At 37.6% G+C, this 17,953-nt stretch overlaps 2 protein-coding genes, 1 long non-coding RNA gene and 1 pseudogene across 5 annotated transcripts; all 4 read left to right on the top strand.

Moving 5' to 3' along the window:
- Positions 1–2,863: 2,863 nt before the first annotated feature.
- On the top strand, positions 2,864–4,092 carry LOC126583205 (probable carboxylesterase 17). Its single transcript, XM_050247527.1, has one exon. It carries the CDS (start codon positions 2,878–2,880, stop codon positions 3,925–3,927), a length of 1,050 nt encoding a protein of 349 aa, XP_050103484.1. The 5' UTR covers positions 2,864–2,877; the 3' UTR covers positions 3,928–4,092.
- Positions 4,093–4,424: 332 nt separating this feature from the next.
- Positions 4,425–5,672, top strand: LOC126582612 (uncharacterized; annotated as a pseudogene).
- A 2,720-nt stretch (positions 5,673–8,392) lies between these two features.
- LOC126582416 (DEAD-box ATP-dependent RNA helicase 42-like) lies at positions 8,393–13,458 on the top strand. Of its 3 annotated transcripts, none has more exons than XM_050246562.1 (4): positions 8,393–8,522; positions 8,760–12,537; positions 12,635–13,069; positions 13,251–13,458. In XM_050246562.1, the coding sequence occupies exon 2, from the start codon at positions 8,794–8,796 to the stop codon at positions 12,049–12,051; it is 3,258 nt and encodes a 1,085-aa protein (XP_050102519.1). In that variant the 5' UTR covers positions 8,393–8,522; positions 8,760–8,793; the 3' UTR covers positions 12,052–12,537; positions 12,635–13,069; positions 13,251–13,458. The 3 variants fall into 3 exon arrangements, with proteins under 3 accessions (XP_050102519.1, XP_050102517.1, XP_050102518.1); XM_050246560.1 differs by having other exon boundaries at positions 8,760–12,051; positions 13,015–13,069; XM_050246561.1 differs by having other exon boundaries at positions 8,760–13,069.
- A 2,525-nt stretch (positions 13,459–15,983) lies between these two features.
- LOC126582417 (uncharacterized) lies at positions 15,984–17,364 on the top strand. Its single transcript, XR_007609519.1, has 2 exons — positions 15,984–16,765; positions 16,877–17,364. It is a non-coding gene; the product is annotated as an uncharacterized LOC126582417 (long non-coding RNA).
- The last annotated feature ends 589 nt before the right edge of the window (positions 17,365–17,953 follow it).

Consider the following 17,953-nt stretch of genomic DNA (forward strand, 5'->3'; position numbering starts at 1 on the left):
ATTTTATGTTGTCAATTTAAATAATCTACAATAACAAGCTTATAGAAAATAGTTTATAATGTTGAGAATGAGTCCCATCTTGATGGGAGGAGGGCATGAGATTATAAAAGGTTGGGCTACTTCCCATATTGCCAATTGGTTTTATGGTGGAACCTCAACTTTTTTCATAGTATTAGAGTAGGTTGTCTCACGTGTTAGACTTGAAAATTCGTCAGATGTGAGGGGGCATGGGGAGTAGCATAACCTCTTATAAGCACATGCAATGTCCCTCCTCCCATCAATGTGAGACTCATTTTCAACACGTGGACAACACAACAGGGTGATGTAAAGTGTGTGTGGCTGTTTGACTTCACACACGAGACAACCTGGCTCTTATACCATGAAGAAAGTTAAGGTTCCACCATAAAACCAATTAACAATATGGAGAATAACCTAACCTCTTATAAGCACATATAAGGTCTCTCATTCTATTAATGTGAGATTCATTCTCTACACGTACAATGTCTAAAATAACTGACTTAACTCTAGTAAAGTGTCTATAATTTCAAAAGAAAATTATTGATTGACAACTTTCAAATTTTCTATTATTTTCTTTGTAAACCATTGTACGATGAAGAGATCCCCTCCGGATCTCTTCCACCAAATCCTAGGGATTCGGAGATCCAGGTTCTTGAAATTTGATAAAACAGTTATAAACAGGAGATCATTCTGAAAATTATAATAATTGTAGTCGTTAGATTAAATTTCAAAGATCCGGATCTCTGGATCCCTAGGACTTGGTGGGAGAGATCCGGAGGAGATCTCATCCCGTATATCACCATGCACGAGCTTTATATAAAAGTCTAATAGTACTGTGGAAGAATAAAGACACGCATGCAAAAATATGGACGGACGGCAAATATTCCAGCTGAGGCAAGTACGATACGAAATATATAAAGAACAAAATCTAATTTCAAGAAGTTCCTTCTACATGGTGTTGATTCTTTTCCACTTACGTGTTATCTTTGGTCCTTTTCTTTTTTCCTTTTTTGGGACAACTTGAACAGAAAAGATACAAATATACGTACGTGTTGTAGCTGCAAAAACTACAAATAGTCAACCAAAGTTCGATTTCCAAATACCATAAACTGAAAGATTTATGGAAGAAATTCAAAATTGAAATTAAGAAAAATGTGATGATTAATTGCATTGCATGAAGATACAGATAACTCAGTTCCAATAATTACTCAATAAATTTGGAATTATTTTTCCGTTAAACTCCAGTAGAGGTTTCAAGTTAATAAAAAGATGAGGGAATATAAGTTGAGCATAAAGACTAAAGAGTCAGAAAGCAAGTGATGAGAAGATGATAAGATATTTGAAGAATAAAATTGACTGGCCATTTGCATGTGGGTTGAATTTTAAGAATATTCATATTTAGAAGAAAAAAAAAAAGAAAAACTAATGAAAAATGTTGAAAACTTTGAGTTTTAACAATAATGATAAAATAAAAGGTAAAGTGAATAGTATCATGATTGATTTTTTAGTATAAAAATATATTTTTTCGTTAAAGTGAATAGTACCGAAATCTTTTTGTTAAACTTCCAAAAAAAAAAAAATGAAGCAAGGCAACTTTCCATTACCAAACAACCAGAGATTTCCAGAAAAAGGGTTAGTTTTAGTGCGTGTTTTAATCCTTTTTTCAAGAGTTCTAATGCATGTTTTGTGTTTCGGGTACACTAAAAAAATTCATATTTAGATGAATTGTCCGACTCAATCGTCACTTGTCATCCCACTCTTGAAAACCACTTTCAGGTATCAACATGCCTGATTATTAGTTGATCTTTTATTTCAGTTTTTAGATAATGTTCCATGAAAAAGAAAACGTGGTGAGGGAAGTGATGATAACTTAACGCTTTAATAAAATCAACAAAAAAGAAAATGCTAACAGAATAATTGGAGAGCATAAAGTAGAAGGCAATCTCTCGTTGTCTTAAAATATCGTTACTGTGGATGCAAATTTCCGCCTTCTTCTTCTTGGACAAAATTGCACCTACAAAACAATCAACACCTTTGGTCAAGGCCAAGAACCTCACGCGCTCATGATGAATTGGGGGGCTTTGGCTGAAGAACCTCTTATGCCAAAGTTAGAATTTAGAGAGAAAAAGTGTTTAGAGGATTTTTGGGAGTTTTGCAAGAGTATCAACCTAGCTTTTTAGAAGAAATAGGGTCATATATATAGGGAATGAAGTGTTATTTGGTGATTCAATTAGCGATTAATATATTAATTAGGTATAAATATATTAATTGGCTAATTATCATAATAAAAGAAATGTTTTGGGAGGTTTTTGGAGGTTATGGAATGAGGATGGATGAGACATATTTGAACTTGTTACCTATTTTGGGTACTCCTGATTTGGTTGATAGATGATTTTCCACTACTCGCGTGTAGGAGACCCGGTACCTCGAGGGTAAATTTATCATCTTCACAAAAAAATCCACGTGTCGCTTTGTGATTATTTTTGGCTCCACAGTTATCTTGGTGAGAAGTTTCATTCGTTGACTTCAGTCTCTATCTTTCACTTCAATCGTCAATGTGAGTTGGACAAGTTGATCACGATAGTATGTTCGTCCCTACAAACAACTTTAAATCTCCCTATATGTAAATCAAACAGAATAACAAATTTTTAATTTTGAGAGCTGACTAATTCTAGCTCAGATTGGATAAGAATAATCTGCATGACAGCTAGCATATGCTGAGTTCAAATCCCACTTTTCTAATAAAAAGAAGGGAAACTTTAATTCTTTCACATGAACAATGCTTTCTCATTTTCTATATAAGGACCTTGTACGTGCCGAAGTAAACCACATTCACATCCCTTGATCCACAAACATCGTATGAAATTTAGAAGAAATATGGCAGCCATATCTCTTGATCCAAGGCTTAACCTCCAAGCAACTAAAAACCCTAACCAACATGGAGTTATACTTGAAGAAATCGAAGGCCTCATCCGAGTTCACAAAGACGGATACGTCGAAAGGCCTCTGATGATCCCAAGTGTCCCCAGCACTCTAGCTCTACCACCTGGTGTCGAGGCCAAAGATATTGTTATTGACAAATTTACCAACTTATGGGCACGCATTTATGTTCCAAGCCACCCGGGAAACCTCCCCGTGATTGTCTACTTCCACGGCGGTGGATTCTGTGTTGGATCTGCTGCTTGGAGCTGTTACCATGAGTTCCTGGCCAAACTTGCTTCACAAGCAAGTTGTGTCATCATCTCTGTGAATTACCGTTTAGCCCCTGAAAGCCGTCTCCCTGCTGCTTATGATGACGGATTCAAAACCCTTATGTGGGTAAAACAAAAAGCTCTGAGTGAGTCTAGTGAGCAAAAATGGTGGTTAAGTAAGTGCAACTTGTCCAGCTTGTTCATAGGCGGTGACAGTGCAGGGGCTAACATAGCCTACAATGTCACCACACAGGTAGGTTCACGTGACCCCTCCATTTTAAGGCCATTAAGTCTCAAAGGCACCGTCTTGATCCAACCCTTTTTTGGAGGAGAGGCTCGAACTTGGTCCGAAAAATGTGCAACTCAGCCACCATACTCCGCCCTAAGTCTGTCAAGTTCAGACACATATTGGCGGCTGTCTCTTCCGTTAGGGGCCAGCAGAGATCATCCGTGGTGCAACCCTCTAGTGAACGCCGGTGTGGCCAAATTACGCGATTTAAGGCTCCCGAGCATGATGGTATGCGTATCAGAATTGGATATATTGAAGGATGGGAATTTTGAGTTGTGCAACGCATTGAGTAGCATTGGGACGAGGGTGGAAACTGTACTGTACAAAGGAGTTGGACATGCATTCCAAGTTCTGCATAACTCTCAGCTATCTTATTCACGGACACAAGAATTGATATCTCGCATCAAGGCCTTCATGATCAAGCAATAATAGCTATTTCATGGATTTCTTTTTCTAGTTCGATATTTTATTAGGGTATTATTTGTATATTATGCTGAAAGTAACTTATCATTGAAGCTTGTTAATTAATGTATTATATAATTTTCTTCTCATATACAAAACATATGTATTATCTTCTATATATGCTTAATTATAATAAACATTGGTCTTTTGACTCTTTTACTTTTATATTACATACTCTTGACTTCGGATGCAAGAAAATAATATTTATGTCATATATATCCATTAAATTGTTATTTCTTAAACAAAAGTGAGACTAAAAGTAATTAGTGGAAAGGTATAGTGCCAAAATGTTTTGGTGGATCCAATGGTTTTGTTAATGATGGGTTTTGGCGGATCACACATGTATTATTTGCAAATTTATTAACGGTCCCTAAAATATTGTTTAATCCAAAATAGGCCCAAATTATTAAACCCAACAAAATAACCGACCATAAAATTCAATTATTTGGAGACAAAAGTAATCAATGTGTGCCCTAAATCTCTGTGTTCCCCCTGCATCATCTTTTCAGTATCAATATATCAGGTAATCAATCTCTACGAATGGAATAAGATCTAAATTTAGAAAATAATATTCGAAGTCGTTTTACATCTGATTCAACTGGGGTTTAGGGTTTTGTGTTTTTAGTGTTTCCTTGTCTGAATTGTCTCCTTTTGTTTTTGAGTTGGTCCGAGTTGTATTTAAGTCAGAAAAAGGAGTGATTTGTTGTGTGTTTCGTAAATTGCAGAGGATTATAGGTTATAGTAAGAGGAACTGCAATGGTAAAGGGGGCCAAACATAAACCTAGGAAGGTTGAGAATCCTATTGGATTTGTGATTATTCTAAGGACGAAAGGTACGATGCAGAGAAGCGTCATCGAGGAGACAGGGAGAGTGATAGCCATAGGTTGAAGAAGGAGAAGAAGCTCGTCAAGGAAGGTGATGGCTGGGACCCCCCAAGAATGGCGACGAGGTTGAAGGTAATTCGTGCTTTTATTATCCGTATTCTGTTGTTTGAAATTTTGATTTATGGAATTGTTTTTGTTGTTTTTGGACTGGGGAGATTGATTAGCATGGCTATGGCTAGTTGCAGATGGGTTTGCGGATAAGGACATCAACCAAATTACAGGCGTTGGCAGACAACACCTTTGGATATCATGGAGAATATCGTACAGCGCCTCAACTTGCGTGATCGGATTCGCTTAAGCATCATCTGCAAGTATTGGAGTTCGATTGCTATGCGAAGAGACATCCATAGTGCTCCGAATTGCCCTGGTTAGTACTCAATCAACGAAGTCCCGAATACTTAAGAGTTCTCCATCCCATTTGAGCATAAAGTTATCAAGTTAGGGTTGCATAAGCGAAATGAAGGGCGGTTTCTTGGTTCCTCTAAAGGTTGGTTGATTATGGCCGAGGAAAATAACTATGAAGTATTTCTACGTACTAAACCCTATTTCAAGAGCCAAACACAAACTTCCTTCCTTGAGAGAAATTTCATCTTTCCACAACCTTTTCAAAGACCGGGAAGGTCGAAATGTATCGTTTGATTCTTATCCAAAAGCCACAAGTATCGTATTGATTCTTATCCAAAAGGCAACTGCTTTCTTCGTGAAATTGTCTTATCCAGTTCAAATATCTCAGAATGTACAGTAGCAGCAATTTTTTCTTCTATGGAGATTGGTTTGTGCAGGCCAGGAGAAAAAAAGTTGGAGAATCTATCAGATGTTGGATTGTAAAAAGGAATCTCCTTCACCCTATTCTTTTCGTCTTGTGGCATTCTATACGCCTAAAAATGATGAGATTAAGATTGGACGCGTTATAACTCGCACATCACACTTCGGAGATGATGACGATAAGTTGGAATTGAAGTGGGTTTATAACAAAGAAGAACCACGGGACTACCGGTCATCATGCTATGAATTTCGTTCACGTCGTAGTCCCTTGTTCGAATTCGAGGATAAGTCATATTTGATAGAATCAACAACCCACAATGAAGTCTAGTTGATCCATCATATGAAGGATCCATTCGTGTACAATATGTGTTTGAACTTGTGATTTTTTAATTTACAAGATTGAGTCGGAGAATGGCGGCAACTTTCTCGTGGTACAGAGTTTTGGAAACCAAATATTGTTTGTAACAAGCCGAGGTTGTTCCTTGTCATTTCCAGTGAGAGGGTTGGGAGCGATAGCATTCGTTTCGTAGAGTTAGGAGGAATTGAAAACGTGTTTGACCTTTCCCATTTTTTGGATATAGTACCCAAGCCGCGTCTTCTACTTATTAGATGGTTGGAAATTTGGAAGATAAATTGAAATTCATGATGCTTCAAAGTCACCTAAGATTGTCGGAAATTTGAGATGGTTCAGTCCAAGTTTATAATAATTAGAGATGACATGATACAATATTTCTTTAATAATTCAGACTACTGAGTAGTATAAGAAATGAACGATCACGATTGAATTAAAAAAATACTATTTTCTATCGTCAATCTAATAAATAAAAAGCACCACAACCTAGCAGTCCGAACTAAAAACAAACCCGAGATGGTGAAGTTGAACGGTTTGCTTGATAATTAATTTTTGTTCTTTTTGTTTCAGTGCATGCAGTAATAGTATTTACACCTTGCCAGTGTTAAACTCTTCAATTCATTGAATTAGTTTATACAACTACTATTTCTTGTAATTCTTTTTACTTTGCAAGAGCATTGTGAAATCTCAGATGCAAATTTTTTCAATTTTCAATTGGCAAACATGTACTCTCTCTATATCTCTTTGTTGACTGCAATTTCAAGAGTAAATTGTAGCTATGATCCCTTAACTTTAACTCAATTGGAGTAATGGTCCCTCAACTAAAAATTCATTTCCATTGGTCTCTCAACTTTAATTCAATTGGAGAAATGGTCTCTTAATTTTAACTCAATTGTAGCAATGGTCCTTCCAATATAACTCATTTTGACAATTTTTTTTACGTAATTGACGAAAATGACCATTATTGCACACTTTGATAAGTTAAGGGACCCTAATTATATAAATGGTTATTCCAACATAACTTATTTTGATAAAATTTTAACGAAATTGATGAAAATGACTATAGCTACACATTTTGATAAGTTGAGGGACCATTGCTCTAATTTGATTAAAGTTAAGAGATCATTGCTACAATTTACTCCAATTTCATTATCTTTTCACTGTTTGGTATTAATTATTAATTTGAGGAAGACTTGAATTAGACCAGTTAGCCTGGTCAATGCGCCGCTCTTTGCATCCTATTGGAATCTACTTCTCTTTAAATTAAAAAAGTTTAGAAGATAGATAAGAACATTACATTATCAAACAAAATACATTGTCAGATCTCACACTTCGCGCATAAAAAGTAGGGGAAAAACTTCATTTCTTTCACAACGAGCAAGCCAGCCCTTCAATTTTCTTGTACAAGCTAAGTATATTATCCATCTTTGTTTAATTATGATAAACATTGGTCTTTCCTTCTATATTCTGGAGTTTTAGAATCTAATGTTTCATAACAGTTTATCAAGCATCGTTTGGTGCTATACAACGTTAAATGTTAAATGCTACAAGCATTGGATAGTCTAGATAATAAAAGCAAACTCCAAACTAATCCGATCGATCAAATTCTTGTAGCATTTAATAGTTTGCAAGAAGGAAAAATTTTCCGCATGGAACACAAAAAACTAGTTTTTCGCTTATCATCTGATTAAAGTGCAATAATTTATTCAAATAAACTGTTTTCCTACATTTGTGATATGTCTTCTTTAATTTACCATATAAAACTTTTTTTTTTTTAAATTTATTGATCTGCATTCCTAATGTTAAAAGAAGTTTGCTTATTAACTAGTAATACGGTATATTGATATTCATGTTCATTTATAAGTGAGAGGTCTCAAAATTCAGCTCACATGAATAGCGAGGACGTACTATATTTGTGTTGAGTTCGATGCCTAATAAGTGGTTGATTACTCATTGTGTGGCCTAACCCGATCCCTTTAAATGTAGAATCATTGTACAAAAAAAGGAAGTCCAAGTTCAAATTCTCCTTTCTACGATGGTAAAAAAACCAACTTTACATAGGAAACTAATGAGTAATTTGGTAACCATTTCGTTTTCAATTTTAGTTTTTTAAAAGCTAAAAATTGAAATTTTGTTTGGTAACTACTAACATGAAAACTGAAAACCAAAAAGTGAAAACTTAATGCTAAATTTTGAAAACTTAAGAAAGTAATTTTTCAGTTTTTATTTATTTTTTAATTTAAAAACTAAAAGTAATTACCAAACAAATTATCCATTTTCAGTTTTTTAAAAAAGTTAAACAAAAAACTGAGAATTGAAAACGAGGCTCATAAGAGTTGATAAAAATAAAACTAAAAAAAGAGGAACTTTGAGGAAACAGGACGGCGAGTCCATTAATATGTTTTAATCCAAAACCGGCCCAATTAAGAAACCCAACAAAATAACCGACCGACCGACCATATAGCCCAGTCTTGATCAAATTCGATTGATTGGAGGCAAAGAAATCAATCTGCCCTAACTCTGCGTTTTCCCCCTTTGGCGAGCTTTTCTGTATCAACCAGGTAATCGATCCTTTCTGCATCGAGTTTTCTTAAATTTTGAAAAATATTATACGAATCTATTTTCTCGATTTCGGTTTGCATTTAGGGTCTGCTTTTAGTGTCTTCCTTGTTTGAATTGGATCCCGATCTGAATTGGTTTCCCGGTCTGAATTGGTTTCCTGTCGATTATGTTCGTCTGAATTGTACGAAGTCGGAAAATTGAGTTATTTTTGGTGGGTTTTGTTGACTCAATTGCAGAAAAGTGTTGTTGTTATACAAGGAACTGGAAGCAATGGTAGAGGGGGTCAAACATAAACCTAGGAAGGAGCGAGAATCGAAAAGGATTAGCGGTCATCGAGATGGCGAAAAGGAGAAGAATGGAGAGAGGAGACATCGGGGAAAAGATAGAGATTTTAAGAGAGATGGTGATTCTAGTCGTTCCGCGAGAGACAAGTTAGATAGAGATGAGAGAGATTGTGATTCTAGTCGTTCCACGAGAGACAAGTTTTGTGATTCTGAGGACGAGAGGTATGAGGTAGAGAAGCGGCATCGAGGAGATAGGGAGAGCGGTAGTCATAGGAGGGCTAGAGATAAAGAGATGGGGAGGGAGAAAGACAAAGAGAGGGGGAAAAGAGAGAAGGTTAGAGAGAAGGAAAGGGACAGAGATCGAAAGAGAAGGGTGCGGAGTGATGATGTAGATGAAGAGGAGGAGGAGGATGTTAGGGAGAGTGATAGGAAGCGGCGTAGGAAAGATGACAAGGAGAATGCGGAGAGAGTGAGGGAAAGGAGTAACAGCAGGTCAGATAGACATAGGGATGGTCGAGTTGAGAGCCCGGTAAAGAAGAGTGATGAAGATGATTCAGTTAGGAAAGGGACGAATCCGATCTCTGAGGTGGTGGAGGAGGATTTAGAGGATGAGCAGAGGAAATTAGATGAGGAAATGGAAAAGCGGAGGAGGAGAGTTCAGGAGTGGCAGGAGTTAAGAAGAAAGGAGAAACAAGCTGAGGGAGAGAAGCATGTGGAAGGGGATGTTGATGAACACAAGTCTAAAAAGACCTGGACACTTGAGGGAGAATCTGACGATGAAGAAGAGACAGGTATGGACCTTGACGGAGAAGCCTATCTCACTGATAAAGAGGATGGAGCCGTCATGGAGGTTGATTCTGAGAATCAAACAGCTGCACCTGCTTTGCAGGATGATGAAATTGATCCATTAGATGCTTTTATGAATTCTACGGTGCTGCCTGAAGTTGAGAAGCTGGCCAATGCTGCAGAACAACCAGTAGTTGCTGGTGAAAAAGGTTCAAACAATTCTTTGGGCAGAATAATTCCTGGGGAGTATTCTGATTCAGATTATGGGGACATTGAGAATGATGATGATCCCTTAGAAGACGAAGACGATGATGAGTTCACAAAAAGGGTGACAAAGACAAAAGTCGATAAACTTTCTCTAGTGGATCACTCAAAGATAGATTATGAACCATTCAGGAAAAATTTCTACATTGAGGTGAAGGAGGTCTCAAAAATGACCCCAGAAGATGTGGGTGCATACCGAAAACAATTGGAATTGAAGATACATGGTAAGGATGTCCCAAAGCCCATTAAGACCTGGCACCAAACTGGACTTACAAACAAAATCTTGGAAATGATAAAGAAGCTTGACTATGAAAAGCCAATGCCAATTCAGGCTCAGGCAGTGCCTATAATTATGAGTGGACGAGACTGCATTGGCATTGCAAAAACTGGCTCAGGCAAAACCCTTGCATATGTGCTGCCAATGCTGAGGCATATCAAGGACCAGCCACCTGTGGTAGCTGGAGATGGGCCTATTGGCCTTATAATGGCACCAACAAGGGAGCTTGTTCAGCAGATTCACAGTGTTATAAACAAGTTTGCCAAGACACTGGGTCTCAGGTGTGTGCCTGTATATGGAGGTTCTGGTATTGCCCAACAGATTGGGGAGTTGAAGCGGGGTGCTGCAATTGTCGTCTGTACCCCCGGTAGGATGATTGACATACTTTGTACAAATGGAGGGAGGATAACAAATCTGCAGAGAGTAACTTACTTGGTTGTGGATGAAGCTGATCGAATGTTTGACTTGGGTTTTGAACCTCAAATCAATCGAATTGTTCAGAATATTCGGCCAGATCATCAGACTCTATTGTTTTCTGCCACGTTCCCTCACCAGGTTGAAGTCTTAGCACGTAAAGTCTTAAACAAACCTGTGCATATACAGGTTGGTGGTAAGAGTGTTGTAAACAAGGACATTACACAATTTGTTGAAGTGAGGTCCGAAAATGAAAGGTTTGTTAGATTATTAGAGATACTTGGGGAATGGTACGAGAGAGGAAAAATTCTGGTGTTTGCCAAAGCACATGCAACGTGTGACACTGTGCTTAGGGATCTGCTTAGGCATGGATATCCTTGTCTCTCGCTTCATGGGAACAAAGATCAAACAGATCGTGAATCCACCATATCTGATTTTAAGAGCGATGTGTGTAATTTGTTGATTGCAACTAGTCTTGCTTCTAGAGGGTTAGATGTCAAAGGGGTTGAGCTGGTGATCAACTTTGATACTCCAGATCACTACGAGGACTATGTTCACCGTGTTGGTCGTACAGGCCGAGCTGGCAAGAAAGGTTGTGCTATAACGTTCATCTCTGAGGAAGATGCTAAGTATGCCCCAGATCTTGTCAAAGCATTGGAACTCTCTGAGCAAGCTGTTCCAGATGACCTTAAATCTCTTGCTGATGGTTTCATGGCAAAAATAAAGCAGGGACTTGAGCAGGCCCACGGGACTGGTTACGGGGGCAGTGGTTATAAATTTAATGAAGAGGAAGATGAAGCAAGGAAAGCAGCAAAGAAAGCACAGGCCAAAGAATATGGTTTTGAAGATGACAAGTCAGATTCAGAAGATGAAGATGATGGTGTCAGAAAGGCTGGGGGTGACATTTCACAGCAGGCTGCCCTTGCTCAAATATCAGCTATTGCTGCTGCCTCTATTGGTGGTACGGCTTCAGTTCAGACCCCTGTCTCTACTGCTCAACTGCTTCCTAATGGTGGATTACCTGTTTCTCTTCCCAGTGTCCTTGGTGGTGCAACGTTGCCGGGAACAGCAGCCGTTTTGCCTGGGATGGGTCTGAATCTTGTTGGACATGAAGGGGCAGCTCGAGCAGCAGCAATTGCAGCTGCCATGAATTTGCAGCATAACCTAGCAAAGATTCAAGCTGATGCAATGCCTGAGCACTATGAAGCAGAGTTGGAAATAAATGATATTCCCCAGAATGCTCGATGGAAGGTTACCCACAAGGAAACTTTGGGCCCTATATCAGAGTTGACTGGAGCTGCCATTACTATTAGGGGTCAATATTTCCCACCAGGCAAGGTTCCAGGGCCAGGAGATCGCAAGCTTTACCTGTTTATTGAGGGTCCTACTGAACAATCTGTCAAGAGAGGTAAATCAGAACTAAAACGCAAGTTGGAAGAAATCATGAATCAGTCATTATCACTTCCCAGCGGCGCTCAGCAACGCAGATATCAAGTTATATAAGTGAGAACTTGATTCCAACTTACTTTATGCATAATTTTATCTGCTTATGCTGAACTCAACCTGACTCTCAGTTCTTTGTTTATTGTTTTGCAATCACCTAATGAGTTTCTATATTGAAATTTCCAAATGTCCTATCTATCCTGCTAATCTTTCATATCCAACTTGTATGAGAACCTGCCCTGTTAATCTCTAAATGAAATCTCAGTAATCTAATTACGGTTAACGATTGTTATTTAGAAGTCGTTTTATTTTTACTTGGAATAGTCTGATACATGTTGGATTTTACTGTGTACATAGTTATGATTTGTTGTCTTGCTTTGCACAATTTTCAGTCCCGCTTTTGATCTTTTTTCTTTTCTTTTGTTTGTCATTTCCCCTGGTGCGAGGGACATTATGTGCTTATGCTCGCATGTTCAATATTGTCTCTGCCCTTATGAAGCTGTCCAAAAGATGCGAACGTGGTGCGATTCTTCAGTTTGAAGGGATGTATGTGCTTTAGAAGTCGATGTTGTTTTTATATGTTCCATGAGTTGTGGGAACTGTGAATTCATTCATTTGGGTTCTTTCCTTGGTGCTTATCCAGGTTTTGTTTGGGAGTTGCTGGAGCCGATCAGCTGCCCTATAAAATGGATTTGCTTTTGCGGTGCTATAACTGGTTACTGAGTTCTTTCAGAGATAACTAAACCTGCGCACTTTGCTGTAGTTTTGCCACTTTTGGACTGCACTTTTTGATTGTTATGGTCGTTTTATTTGTTGCAAATGCCTTTTATGATCTGAATTTCAAATCGCAGGCTATGCCTTTGCTTTCTAGTAAAGATTTTCAATTTTGGTTTGTGTTTACGTTCTCTTGATTTTCATTAGCAGGTTTAATTTGTCGTCTTTCTTGTGGAGGTGATCTTATAAGGAGCACGGTAGTTGACCAACACATTGATGATATACTGATGTCCTTTTTGTTCTTTTCAGCTTGAACTACCAAAGTACCAATGGATCATAAGCCAGTGGAAATGTCATGCCAAAGGTCAGAAAACCCCCTCGTTAAGTATGCTATCATTAGATTGTTACAAGAAAAAAACAATCGAGAGTAAAAATTATAATATAATTGGAAAGGAAAGGTCAAATATATATTGTATTGGATTCTCTTATTATAATTTTGATTCTTACTTTCATGGAGTTCTCATACATCAATGTTTTCGATGCAGTGGCCGCAGAAGATATCACTGGACTGAAACTTGAATTTCCATGGCAGCAATCTGTTTACCGGCATTCTGAGGAGTGTTCTTTTATACTATTTTTGGCATGTAAGATATCTTCACAATTTTTTGCAGAAACCCGAAAACTACTCAAAAGTGAAAAGTTCAATGTAAAATTCATAAATATGAATGTTTTAAGAAACAGTGTTCTTGTTCATACCGGTTGAGATTTCCAAATTCCGACTCTGTAGAGAAAAAAAACTTGTTTGATGCAATGCAGGCATCTCCTTTGAAACTTTTAGCGGCGAGTTTTTAGTCGCTGTGACAGATGTCTTTAGTAGCGGCTGGCCACGAAATTTATCGTCGTTAAAAGCCTTTTTGCTGATTGAGCGGCATATTTTGGTCCCTAAAGGCTGAAAATCGTCACTACTCGCTGCAAAAGATACAAAATGATCATCTTAAACACGAATTTTCCTTCTGTTTTCGGCAGACGTTCACTTTCTTTGCCCTCTTATACTACAGCTAGCCAATTCAATAACAGCAAGAAAACACAATTTGTTTGTCCGTTTTTCAATGCAATCTACAATCAACAAGTATGTGCTCTTTCACATTAAGAAATGAACTTTTAACATTTTTATATTTCTACAATCCTTGAACAATTGAGAAGCAAGTGACTAATTGTAAAATCTACAAGCCACAACGAAAGTGTAATTTGACGAGTTTCGGGGTTTTTCATTTTCGAAAACCATGAATACCGAGACTAAAATTCTTAGCTATAGCAACCAAACGTTGGTAGTTTTCTGGAAATCATGAACCATTCGAATGAGTTCGTAGCTATAGCGATTAAAGTTTACGAAAGTTATACTGTATCAACTCCTAATCCTAGTATTAGACATTGCCCCATCGATTCTTACAAATTTGATCTCTCTCTCTCTCTCTCGTTTTGTCGAATCTAATTTAGTTTTTTTTTCCTGATTGTGTTTTGTTTTGGAATAGGACTATGGAGGCGCCGAGGACCAAGAGAATGAGGGAGTGCAGCAGCAGCAAGAGCATAAAGCAGCTGGTGGAGCTCTCCTAGTCAGGTGCTGGTCTTTTGCTGCCATGCATGCATGTACAAAATGCTGCTACTAGCAATGATGGAGATCCTCAAGTTGTGGTTCTGACCCACTCTAAAGATTGCTTCAGATTAATCACCTTCCCAACGTTGAAACATGATATAAGCGTTGGCTCGTCCTCAGCAAGCGAAGTGATGATAATGAATTCGCCTTTGAAATTTTTATAGTGTGTTCTTCTTGCGGTTTCCTTGGTTTTTAAAAGTCAGCATCATTAGGAGGTTCAGCCCTTTTAGTCAATCCTCTTACAGGACACTCTCTACATATTCGGCCGCCATGTAAAGTATACGATGAAGCCCCACTGCGCCCAATTCATCTTTCGCTTCCCCCTCGAAAATAGGTGTTGGATGCTACAATTCTCCCTGCGCGAGTGTGAACTTTGTGTCCATTTCAAAGCATTTCAGTTACTCGCAGGAATTTGCCCAAATAGGTTTAATCGTTGGTCGATTGCTTTTATTTTACATTTCCTTTCAAGTTATTACCTTGTTGTTCAATATTTGGTAACCAATTAACTTTATTTCCTTTCTGTCTTTCCTTTTCATACAACTTGTCACACATTAGTTCTTACATCTATATGAGAATTGAAGACTAAGTTGAACCAAGGTGGATCAGTTTGTGCTTATCACTTCACATACCCATAGAAAATATGAAGTCCTTGGCTTAACAAGGCACAAAAAAGAACCTAGCATAGATTTTACCACTACAAGAAAACACGGTATTTGCGACACTTCTTTTGCGACGCATGACGCGGCCGTCGTAATAAATACGAATTTCACTAATTTTCTGCGCGGTTAACTTTGGCGCTTTGTTATTTACGACCCCATTGAGTTCCATCGCATGCGTGAACAAGTAAAAGAGAAGAGGAAAAAAGTTAAAAAATGAGACTCAGTACGCTCGAGTCTCCCTCTCGCTCTCCGCCTCTCTCCTTCTCGCTCTTTGCATCTCTGCCTCTCTGCCTCTTTTCAAAGCTTAAATCCTTCTCTGCCACTCTCGCCATAATCCTGATGTTGAGACGCAATTGAACCAGGTAAGAATTCATGGTTCTTGTTCCCTCTCTCAAATACCCCTTTCACTATCCCTAATTTTGTTCTCATCTATCCGTTCTTTCTTTTTGCTACTAGAAAGTCGAATTCAACGTCATCTCTTCCCATTCGGGTAAGATTATTCGAGGAATTATCTTCCAATTGTTTTTTCTGGGTATTGTTTCATCATTTTTCTGCAAATTTCAATCCAATCTATTCTCCATAAGCTCTCTGGTTGTTTAGGGGTTTTCAGTTTTTTGCTGCGTTTTACTTCATCACTAATTGTTAATATTGTTGGAGGATTTTTTGTAATTGGAGCCAGTTTTTGTAATTGATGATGTTGTGATTCTGTACTCTATTAATTATGGTATTATTTTGTCAATTATCTGATGAAATGACGAGGATCATATGGAAACAGCTAACGATGTGTGAAGATTCATTTCAGAGTGATTTTAAGTTTATTGATACTTTTGTTGTCGAATTTGATTTTATTTAATCTGAGTTTTTCGTTCGTATGCTGTTGCAGCTTAGTTTTCCCTATCTGGACTTGGATTTAACTGATGACAGAGTTACAGTAGAGAGTGTTGAAGCCACTCTTTAAGTATTTGCTTTTTGTTTAGTGTGAAAATAATAGCATGAGATTTGTTTTTTGGTTCATTACATGCTAATCAACCAACTCCTGCCTGTAATTATTTTTCCTTGCTTCTTGGTCAATAGCATTTCTTAGGATTTTTATTCTTACCCTAGCATTCTAATAGACTTTATGTTGCAGAGATGTACTTTGACAGAGGCAACTTTTATGACTTTACTTCCCTTGGTGAGTTTGTTTTGGCTTCATTTCATTAGCTTTGTATAGTTTCTACTCGGTTTTTTAAACTATTGATTTTGATTCTTTGTTTATAATTACCAACCCTTTACATTAGAAATAAAGAAAGATAGATATATGAAAGGAACTTGATGTTCCTGGACAGATATATGAAAGGAAAACATATCCTTTTGAGTTTTCTACAGTTGAGATGTCATATGAGACTTAGAACGGGAATGTGAGACTTAGGTAACTCTTAAGACATTGATAGTTACTTATATTTTCATTCTTAATTGTTTATCGAAGACTTGAAGTAAATATCTATTGGCAGCTTTTAGATTTTGCTACACTAGTGTAGTTGTGGTTATGGTAGTAGCATAGTGGAATACCAGGATTTTGTGGTAATCTCTCTCTCTTGGAATACCAGGATCTTTTGAGCATCATGCACACTTTTTATTATCTAACAGCCACCCCATTGTTAGTCCTCCCTCAATGGATCTTCCTATAATTTTATTGCCTTTGCAGATGGAAGTTGGAATCGAAGATTGTCTGCATATTATTGAGTTTGAGTACAACAAGAGCCAAGTATGTCATGACTAGGGTCTTGTGTTTGTCATTAGTGGTTTACATGCATGAGATGAAATCCGGAAACAATGGTTGTTTTCTGCTTGACATTTATCTGTTTGTGATGTTCAGTCCCAGCAGGAGATTCCCCTGTTGAACTTGATGTTTACAATTCAAAGGGCCTGGTGTGGCCTGGTTGGTACATCTTGCCTAGTTTGATCAACGGGAGGAACAAAGTGAAGAAACAAATCCATTAGATTGTTCCATCTTGCTAACTAAATAAACGGCGTCTCGCACTCTTACCTCACCTTTGGCGCCTTCTACTTTCATTCACGACCCAAGCTTCGATTTCAATCTGAAGTAAATGTTGATGAGGTTTGTATTGTAATATGAAGGGGAGAGGCATAAAGTTTAGAAGGAAAAACACTCAAGGGGATCTCTTGCTAGGTTCGACATAGAAGCACAGGTCTGACATAGGATTATAGACTATATAAATGTTTAGATCATGTATTTATGTTTAATTACTGTAAGTTTAATACATTATTTGATATCAAAGATTCCAAATAAGTGTTTCATTTTGTGAATTATGAATTGTATCAATGATGTTGGATTTTATTTTAGTTTGGAACCTGTAGTAAATTTTACATTTAACAATTTTGGTGAAGTTACTCAAAATAATGTCATTGTGGCGTCTCATTTGACGCCAAATAATTTTTTTTTAAACCTGTTGCCAATTATTTGCGACGTTTAGTTTGCCGTCGCAAGTCTGTAGTAAATAATATTTGCGACGTGCTTAAAGCGTCGCATATAATCGACCAACATTTACGACGCCTAGTTGTTGCGACGCGTTATTTTCCGTCGCATGCTCGTCGTAAAAGGGCTATTGCGACGCTTTTAGCTACTTTTGCGACACGTTTTGACCGTCGCAAAAGGCCCTTTTTTTTGTAGTGTACCTTTCCATGGCACAATCTCTTGATTAGAAGGTCAGCTTACTCGTGGCACAAGTTTACAATCTAACAATAACATCATACTTGTGAGGTTTACTCCTCCCCTTTAGTGTAGATAATATCGTTTGCTAAAAATAAATAAATAAATAATAACATCATACAATCTTTTTTGTTGGTTTGAGCCCACAGTGGCATGCTTGAAACTAACAAATAACTCCCCTATCAAATGTATCCAAGAAGGTTGTACATATATCACATGTAC

This window comes from Malus sylvestris, chromosome 9, assembly GCF_916048215.2.
Source record: "Malus sylvestris chromosome 9, drMalSylv7.2, whole genome shotgun sequence".
In the NCBI taxonomy this organism is placed as follows: Eukaryota; Viridiplantae; Streptophyta; class Magnoliopsida; order Rosales; family Rosaceae; genus Malus; species Malus sylvestris.